A 26,402-nucleotide genomic window follows, 5' to 3' on the forward strand; every position below is an offset into this window, starting at 1 on the left:
AGTCCATTCAACTGTTCATGTTCGGCTCTTCCCATCACTTGTCATCCACAGATAGTTCTTGATAGACAAAGTCGAAAAGGACCATAAAAGGGAAATACAGTTCCTGAACCCTTATCCCGCCCCACATTACCTTGACTGGGATCCCTGGTGCCTAGGAGGTGCCAAGATCCCACTGGAGAGACAACTCTTTGAAAAAAATGTGCTTTCTTTGGATCCTGGGAAGAATTACAGCTTAATCGCAGGAGCCAATGTTGCCTTGGGGTAACAGGCAGTTTTCTGTGCAGTCACAAATAACAGGTCGCGTCAATTTGCCTATTTGGGTGTGCGAGAAATGTGTGTTATCTCACACACCCAGAGGAGATCTTAATTAAAGCTTAATTATGTACCATAAATATGTTTTATTTTGGAACTCAGGGTTGGGATTTTTGATTTTAGGAAATGTGATGCCTAATAAGTAGGCACGAAAGGGAATGTAAACATCGGCTGAGCCCTTCATTTGTCCCTCCTCCGAGTGGTTCTGAATGGGTTTCGGTTCCAGTGTGTGCCTTCAGAATGGCCTGCCCCCCGTGCCCTGGTGTCACCGCTCAGGGCGGCCCTGGCATGTGCACATTCACATAGCCAAGGGTGTGATCAGATGCATTAGGAGAGTCTGTTTGGTTTCTGGGGGTGACATTGCACAGTGTGCCAGCTACAGGAGGTAAGAAATCAAATGAGTCTCTGGAGAGGATGGGATTTTATTGGTCGCTTGCTCCGTTGGCGCTAGAAGGTGGAGCCCGAGTGCAGTGGCCACGCTGTCCCGTCTTCCTGCTCCCCCGAACACCACACCGCCTGGTATTGTTCTTGGCGTTGCCTCTGGCCCCTCTCCTGTCCACCTGCCTTCTGGAAGCCCGAAGTCCCCTCTCCCTGACTCCGCTGTGCTGTGTGCCTTGCAAGGGTGACTTACCACACGAGGTAAATCATACTGGGCCTTCGGGGGCCCTGCAGGCACAGCACAGGGGTCTCAGCCGGAGTTGGGCAGGAGATGGGGAAGTAGCACAGCGCGGCCGGGGACTCAGGCATGGGGTCCGGGGAGGTGGAAGCGGTGCTTGTGAAGGAGGGAACGGTAACCAGAGGGAGAGAGTGGGGAGGTTCCTGGGCCACTGGGGAGGCAGGTGGCACTAGTGGCAGGAGGAGGCAGCAGTAATTGGTATTGGGCTGCAGGACAGGGGAGAAAGCGAAGACGGAGCAGTAAGGGGTGTATTCAACACAGAACAGGGGGTGCTGGCTGCTGCCACCTGCACAAAAGAAAAAGAGCAGTCAGGAAGCAGCACTGGGGGTGGGGTGGGGGGAAGGACATAAAGACGTCTGCGAATGAATCCAGACTCAAAAATTGTGCTCCAATGTCACAGAAGCAGCAGGCCTGGCTCCTGCCCAGGAGGCACCTGGACTAGATCTCAGTGTCACTGAGGAGTTAACCAAGGGAAGCGGCACCAGCATCACACCCTGTTCCAGCCAACAGTCTCCAGCGTCCCTGACAGATGTCGGGAAGTTCTTTCCCCTGTAAGATCTCGGAGAATGTCCTGGGGCTGCCGTGTGGAAGCTCTGGGGCCTTTCTCGTCTCCCACTGCCAGCCTAATGAGCTGTGCTGGTAGCAACAGATGGCGACCCGCAGGGTCTCACTTGGGTAAAGCTCTCTCCCCCAATCCTCCAGCTGCCCCCACTAGCAGGCTGTAGTCATGCCCTGATCTGGCCTTTCTGCTGCGGAGGGGAAGCTTGGGAAAAGAGAAAGAAAGGAGAGAGATCCCGGCGGGATCCTGGGAAGGGAGAAAAATCAAGCTGGCGGAAAAGCAGGTAAACAAGAGAGATGTCCTGTTGAAACTGATGATCTGTTCACTAACCTCTCGCTCAAACTGCTAACCTCGCTGGAGGCAGAATACGGGTGCCCGATGGAGTCATGAGTCAGAGCTACCCCTTCATGCCTGACAAATCTCAGCTTTGCCACTAACCAGCTGGGTCACCTTGAATCAACGGCTTACCTGCCCGGAACCTGTTTCCTCACCTGCAAAATGAGACCTTGCTCCTTCAAAGGTGGTTCATAGACCAGCAACATCGACGTCACCTGGGACTTGTTAGCAATGCAGGCTCTCAGCCCACCCAGACCTTCTGAATCAGAACCTGTAGTTGCTCAAAAGCCCCAGGTGTTTCTCATGAATGTTAATGTTTGGAAAAGCAAGGCTTTGAGACAGCTGCCCAAACCCTGGGGATGAGAATCACCTGTTGTTCTTGTTCAAAATCGTTTTGCAGGCCCCTTTATTGGAGATTCTGATGCTGTGGGTCAGGGACGGGAAGCAGGAATTTTTATTTTTATGAAGAACCTCCCTGGTGATTTTTATTGTCAGAAAAGTTTGGGAGATGCTGCAGCTAAAATCAGTTCCAAGTCTAAAGTCCATGGTTGTAGCCATCCAGTTGAACACTATCACCTAAGGCTGGGCGCGGTGGCCCACGTCTGTAATCCCAGCACTTTGGGAGACCGAAGTGGGCGGATTACTTGAGGTCAGGAGTTTGATACCAGCCTGGCCAACAGGGAGAAACCCCATCTCTACTAAAAATACAAAATTAGCCGGGCGTGGTGGTGCATGCCTGTAGTCTCAGCTGTTCGGGAGGCTGAGGCAGAAGAATCGCTTGAACCCGGGAGGCAGAGTTTGCAGTGAGCCGAGATCGGGCTATTGCACTCCAGCCTGGGTGACAGAGCAAGACTCCATCTCAAAAAAAAGAAAAAGAAAAAAAAAAGAAAGAAAACCATTACCTATCATGCAGGGGTCACAGTCCTTAGTGTCATGCTACAGAGGATTCAAGTAAATATTATCCACTTGTTTCTTCCCAAGTGGCCTCTGGAGTGGCTCCTATTTCTCAGGATCATTTCTCTCTCTAGCTGTCTTCACTCATTCTTCTCTTTACCATTATCTCCCAGAGTTCCCCCAATATCTCTCTTCTTACTCCATCTACTCTTTCAGGGAGACATTCTTGCCATTTCAGCCACCTCTTACTGCAGGCCCTTGGGTCCTACCAGCAAGTGCTCTGGGAGGAAGGGGAGTGCTCTGTTGGGCAGGAGACCTGGGTCCCCAGGTGCTTCCTGGCAATGCCACCTGGCTGCCCTGCCTGCACCTCAAAGACAACACCACAAAAGGGGACCTACACTGTCCTTGCTTCCTCAGCCTTGGCAGAGGCAACCTCCACTGGCCTAGTTTCCTGGGCCAGATTCCTGAGTTCTCTTTGATTCGTCTTTCTTCCTTATCCCTACATCCAAGTCACCAAGTTCTGCCAGCTTTACTTTCTCAAATGGCCCTCAAGCCCACTCCCTCTTCCTATTCCCTCTGCTTTTTTTTTTTTTTTTTTTTTGAGAAGGGTCTCGCTCTGTCACCCAGGCTGGAGTGCAGTGGCGTGATCTTGGCTCACTGCAAGCTCCGCCTCCCGGGTTCACGCCATTCTCCTGCCTCAGCCTCCCGAGTAGCTGGGACTACAGGCGCCCGCCACTACGCCTGGCTAATTTTTTGTATTTTTTAGTAGAGAAAGGGTTTCACTGTATTAGCCAGGATGGTCTCGATCTCCTGACCTTGTGATCCGCCCGTCTCAGCCTCCCACAGTGCTGGGATTACAGGCGTGAGCCACCGCACCCGGCCTTTCTTTCTTTTTTTTTAAATAGAGATGGGGCTTGCTATGTTGACCAGGCTGGTCTTGAACTCCTGGCCTCAAGCAATCCTCCCATCTCAGCCTCCCAAAGTGCTAGGATTCCTTACAGGTGTGAACCACTGCCCCTGACCCTCTTCCCTCTGCTTTTGCTCCCGCTCAAGCCCTTCTCATTTCTCCCCCAGTCCCCTGCAACTGCTACTTGTCTGGTCTCCTGGCTGTGTCTGACCACTCTTGGCTGTGTCTGGCCACCCTCATACTCTCAGCTGGCCCTTCTCCATGCTGCAGCCAGAGTCAGCTTTTACAAATGCCAATCTGATTGCATCACTTTCTTATGTAGAGCCCTTCCAGGATTGATGCCCCATCCAGCATGACACTTAAGGCCCTTGGAGGCCTGATCCTTGCCTACCTGTGGGGCCTCAACTTTATATTTCCTAATTTGTAGCCTGACCCTAAACCAGAAACCAGAGCTTCTCTCTCTCTCTCTCTCTTTTGAGATGGAGTCTCGCTCTGTCGCCCAGGCTGGAGTGTGGAGTGCAGTTGCATGATCTCAGCTCACTGCAACCTCTGCCTTCTGGGTTCAAGTGATTCTCCTGCCTCAGCCTCCTGAGTAGATGGAATTACAGGTGTGCACCACTACATCTGGCGAGTTTTTGTATTTTTTGTAGAGATGGGGTTTCGCCATGTTGACCAGGCTGGTCTCGAACTCCTGACCTCCAGTGATCCACCCACCTTGGCCTCCCAAAGCGCTGGGATTACAGGCGTGAGCCAACACGCCTGGCCCTAAACCAGAACTTCTGAAACTCAGATGTACATAGGAATGTCCCTGAGATCTTCTCCAATGCAGGTTCCGAGCCAGTCAGTCTGGATTGGGGCCTGAGGCTCTGCATTTCTAAGAAGCTCTCAGATGATGGTTTCTGCTACTTGCCTGGGGACACGTGGAGCACAAGGCCCTAGATTATTTGTAGCTCCTTGATGTCTGTCTGTCTCTCCCTGTCTTCCTTGCTCCCTCTCCGTGCCTTTGCACACTCAGTACCTGCTGCCAGGCACATCTTTCTTGCCCTCTTCACCTGGTTAAACCCCTGTCCTTCAGGATTTTCACTCCACCTGGCCCTGCCCACAAGCTCTTAGAACTTACCTTGGTTAGGGCATGTACTGCACTATCTGCCCTTATTGGAATCCTGCTCGCCTACCAGGCTGGGAGCCCTGGAGGACACGCCCTGTGTGTTTTGTATTCTCGTTCCCCGTTACCCGGCAGGTAAACATGTATAGATGAAGTGCTGAATGAATGAGCGATGGATGAGTACACCAGTTTGCCCTGGTATCATGCATCCTGGGACAGTGGGGACAGTTGAATGTATTTGCTAACATCCCCATAGGTACTGGATAAACGGATGACTTCACTGATGATCCAATTGTTAAAATTTTTAATAATCAAATTATAACCACTTTTTTTGTTGTTGTTGTTGTCGAGACACAGTTTCACTCTGTTGCCCAGGCTGGAGTGCAGTGGCACAATCTCGGCTCACTGCAACCTCTTGCTCCGGGGTTCAAGCGATTCTCATACCTCAGCTTCCTGAGTAGCTGGGATTACAGGCACACGCCACCACACCCAGCTAATTTTTGTATTTTTAGTAGAGATGGGGTTTCCCCACGTTGGCCAGGCTGGTTTCAAACTCCCAACCTCAGGTGATCCGCTTGCCTTGGCCTCCCAAAGTGCTGGGATTACAGGCATGAGCCACTGCGCCCGACCAAATTCTAACCACTCTTACATCTCAAATGCAAGTGTCTTTGGTCAAGCAGCATTCGTATGGAGACACTAGCCCTGGAGCAGTTGGCGGTATTGGGAGCAGGGTTCATAAGCTGAGGAAGGCCTGGGGATTAACCTTTGCCTAAAGCCTGGTCTACATCTAGGGTTTCCACCCACCTACCTACCTGGTGAGACTGGCAAGGATTTCCATTTTACTGATGAGGAGACTGAGTTCAGAGAAGTTGCCGGCTCACATTTACGGGGTTATAAAATGATAGCACCAGGATTTGGAGCCGGGACTTCATTCTGGGCTCTGCGACAACCCCGAGCCCCTCTGTCTTGACAGCATGTATCATAACTGGACTGATAATTACGATTCTTTATTAAAAAGTGGGAGCATCCACTTAAATTGTTTTGTTTTGTTTCTAACTTGGCAGATAGCTTGGAAAGTTGCTGGACACCAGTTGGACTTGCTGCAAAAACCATTCATCTTGGTCTTTCAGAGAAAACCTTCAGAAGAATTGATTTGCAAGGTAAATTATAAGGATTTAGGGTTTGCCCTCAAATTTCTCTTTCAGGCTGCTCTTCAAATAAATATTTCCCAATCCAAAAGAGACCACAGTTATTTTAGATGTTTGTCTTTTAACATCTGAATGCACTGCTTTTTCTTAGTTTTACAAGAACCTGTCCTCACAATAATCCATCTGCGGCTGAAAAGTCTTGTCACTCCTGCAAATCTGAATGCAGTCATGACTAACATTGCATTAAATAATAAGTGAGGATAATTTCAGAACACTTGGCTTTGCTTTAAAGGGCAAGATTTTGGAAGCAGGTTCACAGGACTCCATCCAGATCTGTCTTCCTGGCACATAACTCGGGGGACCATGCCCAAGCTCCAGGTGAGAGCAGAGGGCAGGAGAGGGGACGCTCACTTCCCACACGTCTGGCCCCAGGGTAGAGAGCTCGTTAGGATTCCAGGGGCCAGAACCCCACAGCACAGTGGCCTTTGGATGCCCCTCCGTGTCCTGGAAAGGACAGGCGGCTCCTCTCCAACTCTGGGTGGGGCTGGGAGAGGTCTTGAAAGCATGCAGGCCTTGGAGACCAACACAACTCCCCAAATGTCCCTGTGTCCCTGCACTCGCTGGGCCTGCTAGCTGTTCTGGGTCTCAAGGATATATATACAATTCTGAACATGTAACTAAGAACGTGTAACTCCGCTAGGCTCATACCTTACCCTACACCAGTGTTCAGGATGTGGGATTTCTGAGCTGATTGCACGTGAGACCCAGCCAGGTCCTGACTCACTGCCTGAATTTTCCATGTCTTTCTGGAGATAAAGCCTATCTCTGGCTTGGTGAATGCTGTCTGATTCTTCATCTTTTTCCATTTGGCATTTTGCTTTGAAACTCAGAGTGTTTTTGAAACTCAGAGTGTTGTAAAAGTATTTGTACCTGCATTTACGTTAAAGATTCTAGAAAATACAACTCTGGGCTGGGTGCTGTGGCTCATGTCTGTAAACCTAGCACTTTGGGAGGCCAAGATGGGAGGATCACTTGAGCCCAGGAGTTCAAGACCAGCCTGGGCAACAAAGCAAGACCTCATCTCCATAAAAAGTAAAAAAATGGCCAGGCGCGGTGGCTCACGCCTGTAATCCCAGTACTTTGGTAGGCCAAGGCAGATGGATCACCTGAGGTTGGGAGTTCAAGATCAGCCTGACTAACATGGAGAAACCCCGTCTCTACTAAAAATACAAAATTAGCCGGGCATGGTGGTACATGTCTGTAGTCCCAGCTACTTGGGAGGCTGAGACAGGAGAATCACTTGAACCCGGGAGGGGGAGGTTGCCAGGAGCCGAGATCGTGACACTGCACTCCAGCCTGGGCAAGAAGAGCGAAACTCTGTCTCAAAACAACAACAACGATGACAAAACAAAACAAAAACAAAAAGAGTAAAAAATTCGCCAGGCATAGTGGCGTGTGCCTGTAGTGACAGCTACTTGGAAGGCTGGGGTCAGATGATCACTTGAGCCCAGGAGTTTGAGGTTGCAGTGACCTATGATTGCACCAGTACACTTCGGCCTGGGCAACACAGTGAGACCCCACCTCAATAATCAATCAATCAGTCAATCAATAAAATACAACTCTGATTTTTGTAAAGAAAAAAAGATGTTTTAGGAGGACAACCTTAAGACAAAGAAAACAAAGTTTTCTAGTCCGTTCTCCTCATTACCTGCTGCTCTCATGTACTAGGAATAATAATGTGATCATTAATTGGCTGCAGCAGCAGGGACTGTGTTAAAGGCTGGACGTATGTTTTATCACTGAGTTCTCACAGCAATCTCAGCAGGTAGGATCTGTTTCTCCCCATTGTACAGATGAGGAAACTGAGGCACAGACATACTTTATTTGGCCAAAGATAGACAGCAAATAAATGGGGCCCAGATGCAAATGCAAACATTTTGACTCCAAAACACTTGCCCATAAACTGCATGTGCCACTGCATGGAGAGAGATAACAAGGAACACCGCAAGTCACTTGTCCAGAAGCAGTTTCATGGACGATACAAACTTAATTTAAATGCGTGAATTCCTTTTAACAGGATGAAGAGCAATCTGATGGCTTCTCGGTTACAAATCTATTTGTAGAGGGCATTGATAGTGCCTATATTTTACATAGTCGTTTTGGAAGTTCTAGATGGCAGATTACACACAAAGAAAAACCCCTTTTTGATCACATGGATTATCATTACATAGATTTGCAGTCAAGCCATGTTCCCCAGCTATACTCTTTTATTCAGTAAAAGTCTGGCATAACACAGGAAGTTATACCAGATTCCACTTCTGTAGCCTATGAGGCAGATGTTGCAAAGGAATTTCACTGTGTTTGATGCCTCAGTTTCATACAGAATCTCAGGTCTGACATGGGAGAAGTTTTGATGACTTACTGCCAACTTTGTATCACCCCCAAAATGCTTTAGAGAAATATCTCTCTACAGAGAAAAGCAAGGAACTGTGAATTTCTCTAGTGAATTGGATCAATGTGTCCAGCTAATTCAGGTACCAAATCCTATTTTTCTGTTAACAGCAGAAAACTGTCTACATCACGGCTGCTACCGAGCTCAACTTTTCCTGAACGGACTCAGCTGAAATTCTTGCCGTGTCTCGGTTCTCATTTCGCTATGCTAATTAGGGAGCCCAGAGGGTGAGTCTACACGTTAAATGGATGGATCTTAACACATCGATGCTTTGTTTTTAGCCAGATTGCTGCACAACTTATTCCACTTCTGCAGCACCTGCCATCCATCACCAGGACGGCTCTGCTTGGGGACGGCCAGGCCACGGCCCTCCTCACGGCTGCATGGGTCTTGGACGTGGTCTAGGGCCACAACGCAGTGATGAAGCTGGCGGTTTGTAGAGGCTTTTACTACAAGTAACATCCCTCATTTGATGAAATAGATATCTTTCTGCCAACCTGGCTCTGTCACTGAAACCTGGTGTTTTTCAGTCTGGTAATTCTTCAAATGTGATGTTTTAAAGAATGTTAAGTGAATTAATTCTCCCTTTTTGTCAGTGCTGTAAGTTCCATACAGGGTTTGCTCAGTCTGAAGAACATCTGTGTTAATCAGACAAACTAAAGCATTGGGTGGATCTAAACGGTTCCTTTTAATGATTTTTCTCCACGATGACAAAGCACACTATGCAAACAACCACCTGACTTTAGCAAGAGGGCTAAAAATTATATTGCATAAATGGAGTTGCATTATTTAAACTTAAATTCAGGCCAGGCGTGGTGGCTCACGCTTGTAATCCTAGCACTTTGGGAGGCAGCGGTGGGCGGATCCTTGAGATCAGGAGTTTGAGACCAGCCTGGTCAACATGGTGAAACCCTGTCTCTACTAAAAATACAAAAATTACCCAGAAATCGCTTGAACTCGGGAGGCGGAGGTTGCAGTGAGCCGAGATCATGCCACTGCACTCCAGCCTGGGCAAGAGAGCAAGACTCCATCTCAACAAAAACAAACAAACAAAAAACCCTGAAATTCAAACTTTTGCCATTAAAAACATCCTCAATTCGATAAATTACAACTTGTATTTTGAAATATTGGTGGAATGACCTTACCTGCTCTGTTTCAACCTTAGACAGCTGAATTAAAGCCTAATTCCTACCAAAAGTCTTTAAAATGAGAAATTAACCATGATGATACTTTCCCCTGATTAAATAAGAAGCAAGAGTTGGGGCTTTGCCTGAGAGAACATCATTTCAGAAGTCAATTTGGTTTTGACTTCGTTAAAGCAATAAAATGTGGGCGGTTAATCTGAGTGAAAGCTGCCGTGTTCTAAAAATGCATGAAGACTTAACTGGACGGGTGGTTGCACGGCAGAAGCTATTTAGGATTGGAAAGTAGCTGTGATTCGGATTTTAATGAATTACACGCTATTGACGAATTCTTCAGCAGTTAGCCTGAATCCTTTCCACTCAACTTAGACCCTTCTGCCTAGTTACTCCAACTTAAACCTCAGTTCTTGGAGGAATCAAGTTTGTCTTATAGTGGTTGTCTTTGATGGAGATGAGCCCGAGAGACATCAAATTTTCAGTGAATTTTAGCCGCTTTCTGGAAACTATTAAATCACTCCCGCCCCAAGCAGAAGATTGATCTTTGCTCTAAGGCACCTAAAGAGTGACTATTTTTCCAAGTTGCACAAAAAGGAGGATTTATCAAGCACCTTTTCTCTCAGAGAGGACAAACCCAGAACACGAAAACTTTATTACTTTCTCTCTTGGCTATAAATTGTGCTATTCAGATGTATTTGAAAGCTTCTCTTTATGCTCTTGCTTGAGCCATAAAACTTGATACCTGGGGCCAAATGCCTTTATCCCCAAGAAGGGCGAAGAAGATGAAAAGGCAGCAGCTGTAGGCGGAAGCCACACAAATGACTGGGCAGAAAATGCGGGCAGTGGAGAAAGTTACATTGCATGATTCACGCCTCCTTGACTTTATATTCTACTCTGAAATTAATGTTACCGTTTGCATAGGATCACTGGCCTTTCACAACCTGAATTAGCCATTCAGAACACACTAGGTTTAACCAATACCACCTATTTGATTGTTGTTGTTATATTTATTTATTTAATGTATTTATTTTTGAGGCGGAGTCTTGCTCTGTTGCCCAGGCTGGAGTGCAGTGGTGCCATCTTGGCTCACTGCAACCTCCGCCTCCCAGGTTCAAGTGATTCTCCTGCCTCAGCCTCCCGAGGAGCTGGGATTACAGGCGTGCATCACCACAGCTGGTTAATTTTTGTATTTTTAGTAGAGACAGAGTTTCGCCATGTAGGCCAGGCTGGTCTCAAATTCCTGACCTCAAGTGATCTGCTGGCCTCAGCCTCTCACAAGTGCTGGGATTTCAGGTGTGAGCCACCACACCCGGCCTGTTGTTATTTTTAATACCAGGATTTTAGATCTGATGAATTTCAATAAGCCAGCCACTCACCTGGAGAGGGTTCGCTGGGGTCCGCTTTGTCTGCTTTCCTTGCAGTCATGGTACTTTTATGTTTCTGCTTGACTGATGTTTGGTCAATTGCTGGAAGTTTGGAGTCACACTTAAACGCAGATATCTTGGTAGACGACCTTGGTTCAGTTAGAGGATCCTCTTCACTAGAACTCTACCAAAAATGAAATACGTCTGAGTATCAGTGGCCAAGGTCACCTTTGTTAGGCAGAGAAAACAGAAATGAGGCAAACGCAGTGACCCTCTCCAGCAATATCCTAGAGTCGTCTGCCAGGGTCAACACGCCCGTCCACCAGAGAGATTCAGACGGACTGGGCGGAGCAACTTAGAAATAACGGCAGAATTAATGAGTCTGTTTTGCAGAACATTAAGAAAGAACGCATTTTTCTATGAGTGTGTTTTGTAGAACATTATGAAAAGAATGCATTTCTGACCCTTAAGTAATCTGATGACCGATAAATAGCGCATGTTAAAAGCTACATATGAAAGCAGGAGAAAAAAATCAGTGCTTTTAAACTTCGCATTGTTATTTGAACTACTTTGGAGATAGGCTAGAAAAAAAAAAGTTCCTTATGTTAATCATATACTTGACAATGAAAAGGAAATGTAGAGTGTGTGGCGAGGCCGATTAAATCAGACCTCAGTTTCAATACTCTGCGTTATTGGGTGCAACATGACACAGACTAATCTTTAAAAAGTCCCCTCCTTGTCACTCTTCTATAAAGAAGTCAGTATAAATCTATGCGTGGACAAATCATGATTCCTGTTGTGTCAGAATATCTCAACACATCCATGCCGACGCAATAAAAATTATCCAGGCATGGAACAGCTTTATACTTGGCTGTTACACAAAGAAAGGATGAAAACAATATAAATATCAGAAACCTGGTCTTAAAGGTGATTTAAGTACAGCCTGATGGCTTTAGGTCCTGGTGTTGGTATGACTTCCTAGGCTATCCATTCCGCAAGAAACAAATCACTAGGTTCCCCCTTCTCCGACCCTGGGGGGTCACCAGGGGTGGGGTCACTAAGCTCTCTCCTACATTGCACATTAGTCCAGTGTCGGAAAGTCCTCTGAAAAATGTGGTCTTTTGCAGACATGGAATGCTAAATTAACGTCCCTGGTACCTCCCCAACTCTTGCAATTTGTATGGATCTTGCTCACCGTTCTCCCTGTCAGTTGTGGCACTGTCATTTCACAGGCTCCTGACTCAGGAAAATACTCTGAGTGGCTTTGAATTATTGGATGTGATGTAAGACAAACTAAATTCTAAAACAGTCCTCTACCTGTCAGTCTTCTGTAAATAAGTCTACATAAATCTACAGGTGGACAGATCACGATCCTCCAAGATGATGAATCATGCTTTTAAATTGAGAGTTTGGATACAGCCTTTGAACAAATAATTCTTGTTTCTCCCCATAATTTCAGAAAATAGACCACCCTCAGATAAAGTGAGCAGAGAAGCACAAGACACAACATACTGATTGTTCTCCCCTTTCCTTTTCGATTTTGCTATTTAATCGAAATCCTTGCAAATTATTCTGAAATGTCAAAGATGAAACATTAGGTCATTTCTTTTTTCTTTTCTTTTCTTTCTTTTTTTTTTTTGGAGACAAAGTTTCACTCTTATTGCCCAGGCTGAAGTGCAGTGGTACCATCTTGGCTCACTGCAATCTCCACCTTCCGGGTTCAAGCAATTCTCCTGCCTCAGTCTCCCGAGTAGCTGGGATTACAGGCACCCACCATCATGCCTGGCTAATTTTTGTATTTTTAGTAGGGATGGGGTTTTGTCATGTTCGTCAGGCTGGTCTCAAACTCCTGACCTTAGGTGATCACCCTGTCTCAGTCTCCCAAAGTTCTGGGATTACAGGCGTGAGCCACCATGCCTGGCCAAAACATTAGCTCATTTCTGAACATGAGATAGGTTCTCTATTCTCAGAAAAGAAAATGTGGGCACATTTTAAGTATGACACCTAAGACTGTCATTGTAATTGGGTCCTGGAAGTCACAGTCCTGGAATTGTGTCCCAAGAAGAGCATCAATGAATAGGGGACAGAATTTCCTCCACAAACTGCCCAACACAATCAGCTCGCCGTAGTGGCTTAAGTCAACTCGCACAGGGCCCTGCAAGTCAGCCCTTTCTTTCCAGCCAGGAGAAAGGCAGGAAAAATGCCCCAGGCGAGGATGACCAACACCTGTGTCAGCAGCATCAGCTGCAGGTGTCCGCTCAGCTCCTCTTAGGGGATCCATCTCCATTACCCCCAGCCAGGGCCGGAATTCTTGGCTTGCCCCAGGCTGTGGTGAATAGGGAGGAGACCTTTATTGGTTGGGCTATTAAGCCATGTTTATCCTCCTCCACCCATTCATTAAACCTCAAGCCTTTAGTGCACTGAAGAGGTGAAAGCTTGGCCAATTAAACCATCCTGTTACCTGTGGGATTGTAAGCATATATTGTGAGTACAACCTTCTCTGGTTCAATCAACCTTATTTCTAGATGGTAACCATTAAGAGTCTAGAAATTGCAGCTAGAAGTCGGTGTTTTATCGGTTGTAAACTGAAGGCACAATGGCAAGAAGTGTACTACTTACGAATGTGTTAAAGGACTTTTTTCCTGCTTGCTTCATTGAGAAATCTTAAATAAATCACGTCCACCTTGTGGAGACAGAGTCTTGCTCTGTCGCCCAGGCTGGAGTGCAGTAGCGTGATCTCGGCTCACTGCAACCTCTGCCTCCCCGGTTCAAGCAATTCTCCAGCCTCAGCCTCCTGAGTAGCTGGGACTACAGGCACACACCGCCATGCCTGGCTAATTTTTTGTATTTTAGTAGAGACAGGGTTTCACCATGTTGCCCAGGCTGGTCTCGAACTCCTGAGCTCAGGGAAGCCGCCCGTCTTGGCCTCCTAAAGTGCTGGGATTACAGGTGTGAGCCACCACGCCCGGCCTATCCTCTTTGATGAAAACCCAAGGATCATCCTTGAGTGGAAGAAGTTGTAGTAAATCATTCTGGCACTAAAGCGTGGTATTTAAGGCCCTGGAGCCCGGCTCCACGGGAGTGAATCCCAGCTCTTGCACATAGTAATTGTGTGATATTGGGTTAGTTCATTTCTCTGGATCTCAGATTTCATTGGTGAACAGTAGTGTCTACCTTTTGGTGGTTTTGTGAGGATTACATAATATATATATGTACACATAGCACTTAGAACAGTACCATATACATGTAACCCAGTAAGCGCCATGTAAGTATTGGCTTTTATGATTAGCCATTAATTCATGTTCAGCCATTTAAAAAATTAACTAGCTAACTACTAAACATTTACTACCTATGGTTGAAACCAAAGCTAAAGTCCCCAATGAAAAATCCTATTGGATTTCACCTATTCCAGAAGGGTATGAATGGAGACGTGGGTCAGTTCCACACCGGACTCTTGGTTTCTTCTCCAGGGAATATAATCTATGAGAGTATGACAATCTTACAAATGGCCAGTTGAAATTTATCTAGTTTTAAGAAAATATGGTGCAATGGTTTTTCAGACCGTAAAACTCTAATGGCAAATATTTGACAACATTAGAGATAATCAAACAATAATAATTAAAATTTTAATTTTAAAGTTGATTTTTTAATTGCATCTTTTCCTCTTGTAATTTTGAAAAATAATTACAATTTTCATTGCTTCCTTATGTGTCCCCAAGTTGAAATGTCACTTGGAGGTGGAGACAATAGCACACTGCTATTCCTCTGGGGGATAAAAACCAGCTCTATCTTTAAAAATCAAAGCCCATGACATTAAAAACAAAAAGCCAAAATAAAACAAAACCCAACCTACGTGATACTTGAGTATACTTTACATTCTCTACTGAGAATTTGATGAAAGTTCTAACAAAGCCATGTTAACGAAAATAAGTTGACAAAATTAATCAGTATTTTTTTGAGAATCGTCATTTTTGTACTTAAGGTTTTCCGAAGATCCTGGACTTGCTCTACTGGCCTCATGCCTAATAAAGTAGAACTATCACTTTGCCCAGTGCTACGCTCTTTCAAAAGTTCACAGAAAGGCCCACACCGAGAAGAGAAGGAACTTAACTGGGTAAGTAGCATTGGGCAGTGAGGTAATAACATCATGGTTCAAGTTAGACGTCCTGGAAGGTGAAGACGCATGGGTTGGGAAGGGGGATGTATCTCCTCGGGAATGTGAGAATGATTCGATTCTTAACAACTAGGACCTAACAATATGGTGTCTGAAATGATAAGGCGACCATGAACAGAGATGACCGGAAGAGCAAGTAGACTAAGGCAGTCAGGCACAGAAAAGACTTCAAGTTATTTTCCAACTGTTGCCTGATGGCTCCTTTCCAAGAACCGGGAAACCGGTTCTTAACTGATATGCCATTTCTGTCCCTCGCTGAGAAGTGCTACTGAATTCTGATTGATGTGTACCAAACCCATCTTGGCCGTGAGTCGTGTGATGGAGGCTGAGCTGAGTGGATCTACGATATGGTGCAGGGCACAGCTTACTGTGGATGGGAGGGAAAAGGCAGAGTAGTGTCAAGCTGGCGCCAGACTGTGTTGAGTACATTTTAAATGAACTTGGTCTCGTGAGATTATAAAAGAGTGTGGTCAAGGCAGTGAACCTTAACCTTTAAACAGTGACAACATGGGAAGGTCGATCAAGGGACTGTGTGGGCCAACGAGAACCTTCAGAGCACTGTCCCCAAAGCCCACACTCAAATTGTGCCTCAAACACAAAAACCGCCTTAGGGAATTGAGGGCAGCTTGTATAAATAGCATTCTGGATAGGACGGTTACCTTTACATAGTCATGAAATATAAAATATGTTCTGCACAAAGTGCTGTTGTAGCACAAAGCAGGCAAAACTTTCTCTTGTCCAGAAAAAAACTCTTACAGCAGCAAAATCCCTCCTGCGGGTTCAGGACAATTTTGAGTGTGCCAGAATTGTAAGCTTGGACAATAAAGAACGAGGATCAGTAGGCTTTTTGGTCTTTCTGGACTCAGGTACCACCCACCTGAATCAAACTGCTGCTGACTCTCGTCTGTCTGCCCCATCTGAAGACGTGGCTGCCAGGTGCAGCTGGGTAAGACTAGGCACTACATGCCCTTGGTCTCCATTTTGCCTGAAGATGCTTTTTGGAGGCTGGGTGCGGTGGCTCACACTTGTAATCTAAGCACTTTGGGAGGCCAAGGCAGGTGGATCACTTGAGGTCAGGAGTTCGAGACCAGCCTGGCCAACATGGTGAAGCCCCGTCTCTACTGAAAATACAAAAAGAATTAGCCGTGTGTAGTGGCATGTGCCTGTAATTCCAGCTACTTGGGAAGCTGAGGCACGAGAATTGCTTGAATCTGGGAGGCAGAGGTTGTAGTGAGCCGAGATTGTGCCACTGCCCTCCAGCCTGGGCAACAGAACAGGACTCTGTCTCAAAAAAAAAAAAAAAAAGATGCTTTTTGGAGTCAGCTGGGCTGCTAGATTGCCTTAATATCACAGGCACCTGTCTACCATCAAGTTCCACAGAGAAGAGCCTCCTGCCTGCAGGCTTCTCCCAGATTTTCAGGCCAGAAAGTTGAAACCACCCAGCCTGTGGCCCTGGCTGGAGAGTGGCCTCGGTGATTTAAGTCTTCATAACATGCCATCACTATGGGGGTGCCCTCTGAAGGAGAGCCATGTGGGTCTACTTGCTTTGCGGTTACTATTCAGCCCACTATGGAATGGCCACTGAGTGAAACTTCGCACTGCAAATTGCTGACACAGCAAGCAGGACGTGCTAGGTACTTCTTAGGATGCCAGGCAATCCCTTGCGTGCTGCAGAAATCACTGTTCAGTTTACATGGTTGGTGACCACACATTTTCCCTGCATCCAAATACTAGGGATCCCTGTGTGTAGCATTATCTGGCTGTAGCAGGAGCAGGATTCTGTGTGGTGCAAAGACGAAAAGGAAGCAGTATGTGGGAAGGAAATTGATAGATTTAAAAAACTGGAATGCAGCCAGGCATGGCGGCTCACGCCTGCAATCCCAGCACGGTGGGAGGCTGAGGCACTTGAGCTCAGGAGTTTGAGACCAGCCTGGGCAACATAGCGAGACCTTGTCTCTACAAAAAATTTAAAAAATTAGCCAGGAGTGGTGGTGTGCTGACAATGAGACAGATAAGATTAATGCCTTACCAGTAAAATGGAAAACAACATTTAATCAAGGGATATGTTGTGTTGCACCCATTCTAAATGTCATGGAAAACCCCTGGGAAAAGGTGAAAGGTCAAGGGAAGGTGGTGGTGTGTGCTGGGACTTGAAGAATGGGTGGGGTCTGGCTAGGCTGGAGGCAGCATGTGAGCCACAGGATGGATGGAGTGAAAACAGCAGGCGTGATTCTAGGACAGCCAGGCGGGTGGCTTGAGCACAGGGTGAGGAGGAGGGTGTGGGCCAGATTGTGTGGAGCCGTGAGATTCAAGCAAATGTGATAGAGAGTGGGGTCCCACTGAAGGTGTCTGAGTAGGAGAATGCTTAAAGTAGTATTTACGATTTAGGTATATGTTTCTTTTAGAGAGAGAAAACAAAACACACTGCAAATTTGCCAGTGAAATAATCTCTTTGTGGTTTCAATGGTTTATTTTTGTAAAGCATAATTCTTTATTACAAAAGAAATGCATGCTCAGAATGGAAAAGCAAAGACAAGCATAAAGATATTTAAAACATTCAAAAACCAATTAACCTTGAAATAAAAGCTTTGAATTGGTTGGTCTGTATTTTTTGTTTGTTTGTTTTTGAGACGGAGTCTTGCTATATTGTCCAGGCTGGAGTGCAGTGGTGTGATCTCGGCTCACTGCAACCTCTACCTCCCAGGTTCAAGTGATTCTCCTGCCTCAGCCTCCCAAGTAGCTGGGATTACAGGCATGTGCCGCCACGCCTGGCTAATTTTTATATTTTTAGTAGAGATGGAGTATTGCCATGTTGGCCAGACTGGTCTTGAACTCCTGACCTCAAGTGATCTGCCTGCCTCGGCCTCCCAAAGTGCTGGGATTACAGGTGTGAGCCACCTGTAATGCCCGGCCCTGTATTCTTTTAGACACTTTGTAATGACTGATGGAGACTACTCCCTTTCTACCAAAATCCCTTCTAAATTGCTAAGAGTTGAAGTTGGGATGTGTGGTTGCCCATCTTGAACTGAATTGTTCAGCCCCTGCACCTACTGCCCCACTGCAACTCAGGAGGAAGGTCTCACCCAGGGGAGTGTGAGCAGAAGCAATGTGTGCAGGCTCCACAGAGAAAATCTCTGGCTCTGCACCTATGCCTGTCACTTCCTGTTAGCTGGAGAGCAACAACTTTGAAAGTCATATGTTGAAGATGGCAGAACCAGCATCAGCCTGAGTCCCTGAAGGTCTGAGAAGTGCTGCCTGCTGATCTGTACATCTCACCAGGACTGTCATGTGTGCAAGAGATACACTTTTATCTTGTTGTTTGAGCCACCGCATTCTTGGTTCCTTTGTTACAGCAGCTAACATTATCCTAAGATAGAATTGCACCATTCATATGGGCCAGGCGTGGTGGCTCATGCCTATAATCCCAGTACTTTGGGAAGTGGAGGTGGGTGGATCACTTGGTCAGGAGTTCGAGACTAGCCTGGCCAACATGGTGAAAGCCCGTCTCTACTAAAGATACAAAAAATTAGCCAGGCATGGTGGCATGGGCACCTGTAGTCCCAGCTACTTGGAAGGCTGAGGGAGGAGAATCGCTTGAACCTGGGAGGCAGAGGTTGCAGTGAGCCAAGATCGTGCCATTGCACTCCAGCCTGGGCAACAGGGCAAAACTCTGTCTCAAAAAAAAAAAAAAAGAATCGTACCATTTATACTATTTTACTTAACAATACATTGCAGCAATAGATACCTTTCTAGAACTGTTTTCAACTTTATTTTGAAAAGTTCCAAATCTACGGAGAAGTTGAAAGAATAGTACGAATCACACCCTTTATTCTTTACCTTGGCAATTTGCTGTCTCTTTTTATACACAGTCTTTTTCTGAATATTTTCAAAATGACCACACTTCAAGATACTTTACCCCTAAATACTTCAGCAGGCATCTCCTATCAAAATAGACGTTCTCCTGCAATGCCACAATACCATTACTTTACCTAAGAAAACTTAATCATTCTATCATGTTTTCTAATATGCAGAGCAGATTCCAACCCAATTGTTCCCAAGATGTCTTTTTGGCTATACATTTGGATGAATGATTCAGTCAAGGCACAATGTCTCCTTAGTCTTTTAATCTAGAACAATTCTCTGGTCTTTTTGGCTTTTTAATTATTTTTTTGCCATTTTGAAGAGATCCAGGCAGCTGTCTCATAGAATGTCTTACGCTCTAAATTTGATTGCTCTTCATAATACCTTTCAGTTTAATCGTTTTGGGTGTGATTATTTTATAGGTGGTGTGGTGTCCTTCTTTATAACATCCTGTCAGCAGGTGCCTGGTTAGGTTGTCCCAATATTGGTAAATGCTGTGCTTGATCTATAGGATAAGGCAGTGACCACCAGATTTTTCCAATGTAAAGGTACAGTTTTTCCCTTTGTAATTAGCAGGTAATTTGTGGGATGATTCTTTTGGCACTGATTGAATAGCCTGTCCCTAAGCTGTATTTTACCCAATGATTTTAGCATCTTTTAATGTGCTTCGCCTATATTGATAATTACACTGGGGTAGCAAAATTGATGATTTTCTAATCCTACATTTCTTCGTTTGAGACACAGTCTTGCTCTGTCACCTAGGCTGAAGTGCAGTGGCGTAATCTCGGCTCACTGTAACCTCTGCCCTGCAGGTTCAGTTTTTGTGCCTCAATCTTCTGAGTAGCTGGGACTACAGGTGCCCACCACCACGCCCGGCTAAGTTTTGTATTTTTAGTAGAGACAGGGTTTCACCACGTTGGGCAGGCTGGTCTTCAACTTCTGGGCTCAAGTGATCTCCCCACCTTGGCCTCCCAAAGTGCTGGGATTATAGGCAACAGCCACCATGCCCAGCCTAATTCCACACTTCTTTTACAATTATTAGCTAGTATTCTTTTCTAAAGAAGTACTTTCTTCCCCTCCCCCTTTCTCTTTTTTTCTTATTTATTTATTATCATTGGATTCTCAAGGATACGTTTTATTCAATTTTTTTTTGTTTGTCAAATTGTGCCAAAAATGGTGAATGAGAGTTCATTCAAGTTGGTTTTTAAAAAATTTTTTCAATGTTTGTTTTAGATGCAGGTGGTACATAGTCAGGTTTGATACATGGGTATACTGTATCAGGTCGTGAGCATAGTCCCCAGTAGGTAGTTTTTCAATCCACATACCCTTCCTTAGTGCACTTAGTAGTCCACAGTACCTGCTGTTCCCTTGTTTATATCCACGTGTGCTCAATATTTAGCTCCCACTTATAAGTGAGAACGTGTGGTATTTTGGTTTTTGTTCCTGCGTTAATTCCCTTAGGATTATGGCCTCTGGCTCCATCCATACTGCTGCAAAGAACATGGTTTCTTTCTTTTTTTGACTGTGTAGTACTCCATAGTGTATATGTACTACATCTTCTTTATCCAGTCCACCACTGATAGGCACCTACGTTGATTCCATGTCTTTGCTATTGTGAACAGCATGGCAATAAACATACATATGCATGTGTCTTTTTGGCATAATGATCTATTTTCCTCTGGGTATATATCCAGTAATGGGATTGTTGGGTTGAATGGAAGCTTTGTTTTAAGTAATTAGAGAAATCTCTGAACTGCTTTCCACAGTGGCTGAACTTACATTCCCAACAACAGTATGTAAATGTTCCCTATTCTCCACAGCCTTGCCAGCATCTATTGTATTTTGACCTTTTTTTTTTCTGAGACAGAGTCTTGCTCTGTCAGGATGGAGTCCAGTGGCATGATCTTGGCTCACTGAAACCTCCGCCTGCTGAATTCAAACGATTCTCGTGCCTCAGCCTCCCGAGTAGCTGGGATTACAGGCGTGCACCACCACACCCAGCTAATTTTTGTATTTTTAGTACAGACGGGGTTTCTATGTTGGCCATGCTGGTCTCAAACTCCTCACCTCAGGTGATCCAACCTCCTTGGCCTCCCAAAGTGTTGGGAATACAGGCGTGAGCCATCGCACCTGGCCTGTATTTTGACTTTTTTTTCTTTTCTTTTCTTTTCTTTTTTTTTTTTTTTGAGATGGAGTCTTGCTCTGTCTCCTAGGCTAGAGTGCAGTGGCATGACCTTGGCTCACTACAACCTCCGCCTTCCAGGTTCAAGCGATTCTCCTGCCTCAGCCTCCCTAGTAGTTGGGACTACAGGTGCGTGCTGCCATGCCCGGCTAATTTTTTGTATTTTTAGTAGAGATGGGGTTTCATCGTGTTAGCCAGGATGGTCTCCATCTCCTGACCTTGTGATCCACCCGCCTCAGTCTCCCAAAGTGCTGGGATTACAGGAGTGAGTAAGCCACCACACCTGGCCTATTTTGGCTTTTTAATAATAGCCATTCTGATGGGTGTGAGATGGTATCTCATTGTAGTTTTGATTTGCCTTTCTCTGATGATTGGTGATGATGAACATTTTTTCATGTTTGTTAGCCACGTATAGAAATGCTACTGATTTTCGTACATTGTATTTCTTCTTTTAAAAATTGTCAGCCCCAGGCTGGGTGTGGTGGCTCATGCCTGTAATCCCAGCACTTTGGGAGGCCAAGGCGGGTGGATCATTTAAGGTCAGGAGTTCGAGACCAGCCTGACCAACATGTTGAGACCCCCGTCTCTACTAAAAATACAAAAATTAGCTGGGTGTGGTTGTGTGTGCCTGTAATCCCAGCTACTCAGGCAGCTGAGGCAGGAGAATCATCTGAACTAAACAGAGGCTGCCATGAGCTGAGATTGCACCACTGTACTTCAGCCTGAGCGATAGAGTGAGACTTTGTCTCAAAACAAACAAACAAACAAAACAAAAAGAAGTGTCTGTTCATATCCTTAGTCCATTTTTTAATGAGGTTATTTATTTTTTGCTTGTTGATTTGTTTAAGTTCCTTACAGACTCTGGACATTAGACTATATGATCATCCCAATAGATGCAGAAAAAGGTTTCAATAGAATCCAACATCCCTTCATGATAAAAACTCTCGACAAGCTAGGCATTAAAGGAAGATGCCTCAAAATAATAAGAGCCATTTATGACAAGCTCACAACCAACATCCTACTGAATGGGCAAAAGCTGGTAGCATTTCCTTTGAGAGCTGGAACAAGACAAGGATGCCTACTCTCACTACTCCTATTCAACATAATTTTGGAAGTCCTAGCCAGGGCATTCAGGCAAAAGAAAGAAATATAAAAGGCATCCAAATAGGAAAAGAAGAAGTCAAACTATCTCTTCATTGACAATATGATTCTACACTTTAAAAACGCTAAAGACTCCACCGCAAGGCTACTAGAACTGATAAACAATTTTAGCAAAGCTTCAGGATACAAAATCAATGTACGAAAATCAGTAGCATTTCTATACATCAATAGTGCCCAGGCTGAGAGTCAAATCAAGAACACAATCCTATTTACAATAGCCACAAAGAAAATGAAATGCCTAGGAACACAGCTAACCAAGGAGGTGAAAGATCTCTACAAGGAGAACTACAAACACTGCTGAAAGAAATCAGAGACAAACAAACAGAAATGCATTCCACGTTCATAGATTGGAAGAATCAATATCATTAAAATGGCCACACTGCCCAAAACAGTTTACAGATTCAATGTTATCCCTATCAAACTACCAAGGTCATTCTTCACAGAATAAAAAAAGCTATTCTAAAATCCATATGGAACCAAAAAGGAGCTCAAATAGTCAAAGCAATACTAAGCAAAAAGAACAAAGCTGGAGACATCAAATTACCTGACTTCAAACTATACTATAAGGCTACTGTAACCAAAACAGCATGGTACTGGTACAAAAAAAGACACACAGACCAATGAAGCAGAATCGAAAACTTAGAAATAAAGCCACACGGCTGGGCGCGATGGCTCATGCCTGTAATCCCAGCACTTTGGGAGGCCGAGGCGGGCGGATCACAAGGTCAGGAGATCGAAACCACGGTGAAACCCCATTTCTACTAAAAATACAAAAAATTAGCCGGGCGCGGTTGTGGGCGCCTGTAGTCCCAGCTACTCGGGAGGCTGAGGCAGGAGAATGGCGTGAACCCGGGAGGCGGAGCTTGCAGTGAGCCGAGATCGCGCCACTGCACTCCAGCCTGGGCGACAGAGCGAGACTCCGTCTCAAAAAAAAAAAAAAAAAAAAAAAAAAGAAATAAAGCCACACATCTATGACGATCTGATCTTAGACAAGTCTAACAAAAACAAGCAGTGGGGAAAGGACTCCCTAATTCAATAAATGGTGCTAGGGTAACTGGCTAACTACAAGCAGAAGAATGAAACTAGACCCTTACCTTTCACCCTATGAAAAAAAAAAAAAAAACTCAAGATGGATTAAAAATTTAAATGTAAGACCTCAAACTATAAAAATCCTAGAAGGGGCCGGGCGTGGTGGCTTATGCCTGTAATGCCAGCACTTTGGGAGGCTGAGGTGGGCGGATCACAAGGTCAGGAGATCAAGACCATGCTGGCTAACACGGTGAAACCCCATCTCTACTAAAAATACAAAGAAAAAAAAAATTAGCTGGGCGTGGTGGTGGGCACCTGTGGTCCCAGCTACTCAGAGGGCTGCGGCAGGAGAATGGCGTGAACCCAGGAGGCGGAGCTTGCAGTGAGCAGAGATCGCGCCACTGTACTCCAGCCTGGGCGACAGAGCGAGACTCTGTCTCAAAAACAAAACAAAACAAGACAAGATATCCCAGAAGAAAATCTAGGAAGTACCCTTCTTGACATTGGCCTCAGCAAATAATTTTTGGCTGGGTCCCCAAAAGCGACAAAACAAGACAAAAATTGACAAGTGGGACCTAATTAAATTAAAGAGCACAGCAAAATAAACTATCAACAGAATAAACAGACCACCTACACAATATGGGAGAAAATATTTGCAAGTTGGCTTTTGATTATTTGCATACTTCTTTGCTTTCTGGTACAACAAAAAACATTATAGCCTTGCCTTGTACTTTACCTGCCTTGCACCTGGAATCAGCTGTCTTTACAACAAGTGCTGCCTCTTTCTTATTTATTATTATTATTTTTTGAGATGATATCTCACTCTTGTCACCCAGGCTGGAGTGCAGTAGCACCATCTTGGCTCACTGCAACCTCTGCCTCCTAAGTTCAAGCTATTCTCCTGCCTCAGCCTTCCAAGTAGCTGGGACCACAGGTGTGTGCCACCACGCCTGGCTAATTTTTGTATTTTTAGTAGAGACAGGGTTTCACGATGTTGGTCAGGCTGGTCTTGAACTCCTGAGCTCAGGTGATCCACCCGCCTCGGCCTCCCAAAGTGCTGGGATTACAGGCATGAGCCACTGCACCCAGCCGAAGTGCTGCTTCTTTTTAGTTGAGAATGGTGTTTAGAAACCAGTATCTGTGTGTGAGGTGTGTTCATGGTTACTATAGTGACACTGTTTCTAAGTTCTTTCAATGAAATAAATTAGAAATATGTATTTAAAAATTATGGATTCACTACAATATTTTTAATATTTAACACTATATATATATTTTTTTTTCTTTTTCTCTTTTTTTTTTTTTTTTTGAGACAGAGTCTTGCTCTGTCACCCAGGCTGGAGTGCAATGGTGCGATCTTGGCTCACTGCAACCTCCGCCTCCTAGGTTCAAGTGATTCTCCTGACTCAGCCTCCTGCCTGGCTGGGATTACAGGTGTGTGCCACCACGCCCGGCTAATTTTTGTATTTTTAGTAGAGACAGGGTTTCACCATTTCGGTCAGGGTGGTCTCCAACTCCTGACCTTTGATCTGCCCGCTTTGGCCTCCCAAAGTGCTGGGATTATAGGTGTGGGCCACCGGGCCCGGCCTACACTACTTTTAAAATTTAACACTACGGGGATTTTTTCCTTTCTTTCTTTTATTTATATTTGTATCACTTTTCTCTCATATTTATCTTTGTTCCTTAATTATATTAATACATTTATTATATTATATATTAATATATTTATTTGTTTTGCCCTGCAGTAAACATGAAATAATTTCAGAATTATCATACAAATATTACTCTAAGAATAAACCTACTAAATAAAGTTTATTATTTCTTTGAAGTTCTCTTTGTCTTCAGAATTTATTCTTCATTGTATAGAGACCATCATTTTTTTTGTTGGTCATGTTGGATGATTCCAACTTTTTGCTATAATAAATAGTGCTATGAGGAATATTCCTGTATGTTTATGCATATCTTTAATTATTTATTTAGGTTCCTGAAAGTGGGAATTTACATTATTAGATTAAAAGCATCATAAAGATTTAATTTTTTTGTTCCTAAATTGTCCTCCAGAAATACTGTACCAATTTGTTTCCAGGTGTATATGAGAATGTCAGTTTCCATATAACTTTTCCAACTATTATATATGTTTTAAAGTCTATCATTTTGCAAGAAGATTGTAATTAATGTATAACTTGTATGTAATTTAAATGTAATTATTATACATGCTTATATATTGCATTTATTTAAAGTGTGTTTTCTACCTATTTCTAAAAATGGTCTGAGATAACTTAGTTGAACTCAGAGAAAACAGTTAAAACTGGAATAAGGAAAGGCAGACCTAATCCAGGGTGAAAACTCTCAGAGAAGTGGATACCTGTGAGAGGGACAGGGGCAGGAATTGACTAGGAAGGGGCTTGAGGAAACTTCAAAGAGAACTTGATGGGGGTTTGGGTTACACAGATATATGCATTTGTCTAAACTCATCAAATAGTTTAGATCAAATAGTTTAAAATTTGTACAATTCACTGCAAGTAATTTTTAACTCTAAAGCAAAAACTGGAAAGACAAAATGAACAATCAGAAACACAAAAGCCATAAACAAATAGTCAACTCTAGTTAATGATGTATATGCCCAAGTATTTAGGGATGCAGAGCACTGATGTCTACAAACTACTCTGAAATGCACCAAAACACATGATGGATCAATGGATAGGATGTAATAACGCAAATAGAGCAAAATGTCAACACTTGTGGAAACTGGCTGGTAGGTATATGGATAGTCACTGTATAATTCTTCCAACTTTTCTGTATGTATGCAAGTTTTCATAGTAAAATGGTGGGGGAAAATGGAGCAGAAATATAGATACATTGATATACAGATATTACAGGGCTATGAGATGAACTAGGCACTTTGTGGGAACACTGCCAGCTTTTTTTTTTTTTTTTTTTTTTTAAGGCACGGTCTCACTCTGTTGCCCAAGCTGGAGTGCAGCTCTCACTGCGGCCTCAACCTCCTGGACTCAAGCAATCCTATCTCACCCTCTTGAGTAGGTGCGACTACAGGTGCCTGCCACCACACCCAGATAATTTTCGTATTTTTAGTAAGAGATGGAGT

The 26,402-nt window shown here is 44.6% G+C and overlaps 1 protein-coding gene across 7 annotated transcripts in view; it reads right to left on the reverse strand.

Moving 5' to 3' along the window:
- Positions 1-26,402, reverse strand: part of MARCHF10 (membrane associated ring-CH-type finger 10) — a 112,017-nt gene that overhangs the window by 47,497 nt on the left and 38,118 nt on the right. For 6 of the 7 annotated variants that reach the window (XM_045374605.2, XM_045374606.2, XM_065531821.1 and 3 more), the window contains exon 4: positions 10,905-11,076. In XM_045374605.2, coding sequence (XP_045230540.2) covers positions 10,905-11,076 — 172 coding nt within the window. Of the gene's footprint in view, positions 1-10,904; positions 11,192-26,402 lie in introns of those variants that run through there. The other variant, XM_074020065.1, reaches the window with a different exon arrangement.

Source organism: Macaca fascicularis, chromosome 16 (assembly GCF_037993035.2).
Source record: "Macaca fascicularis isolate 582-1 chromosome 16, T2T-MFA8v1.1".
NCBI lineage: Eukaryota > Metazoa > Chordata > Mammalia > Primates > Cercopithecidae > Macaca > Macaca fascicularis.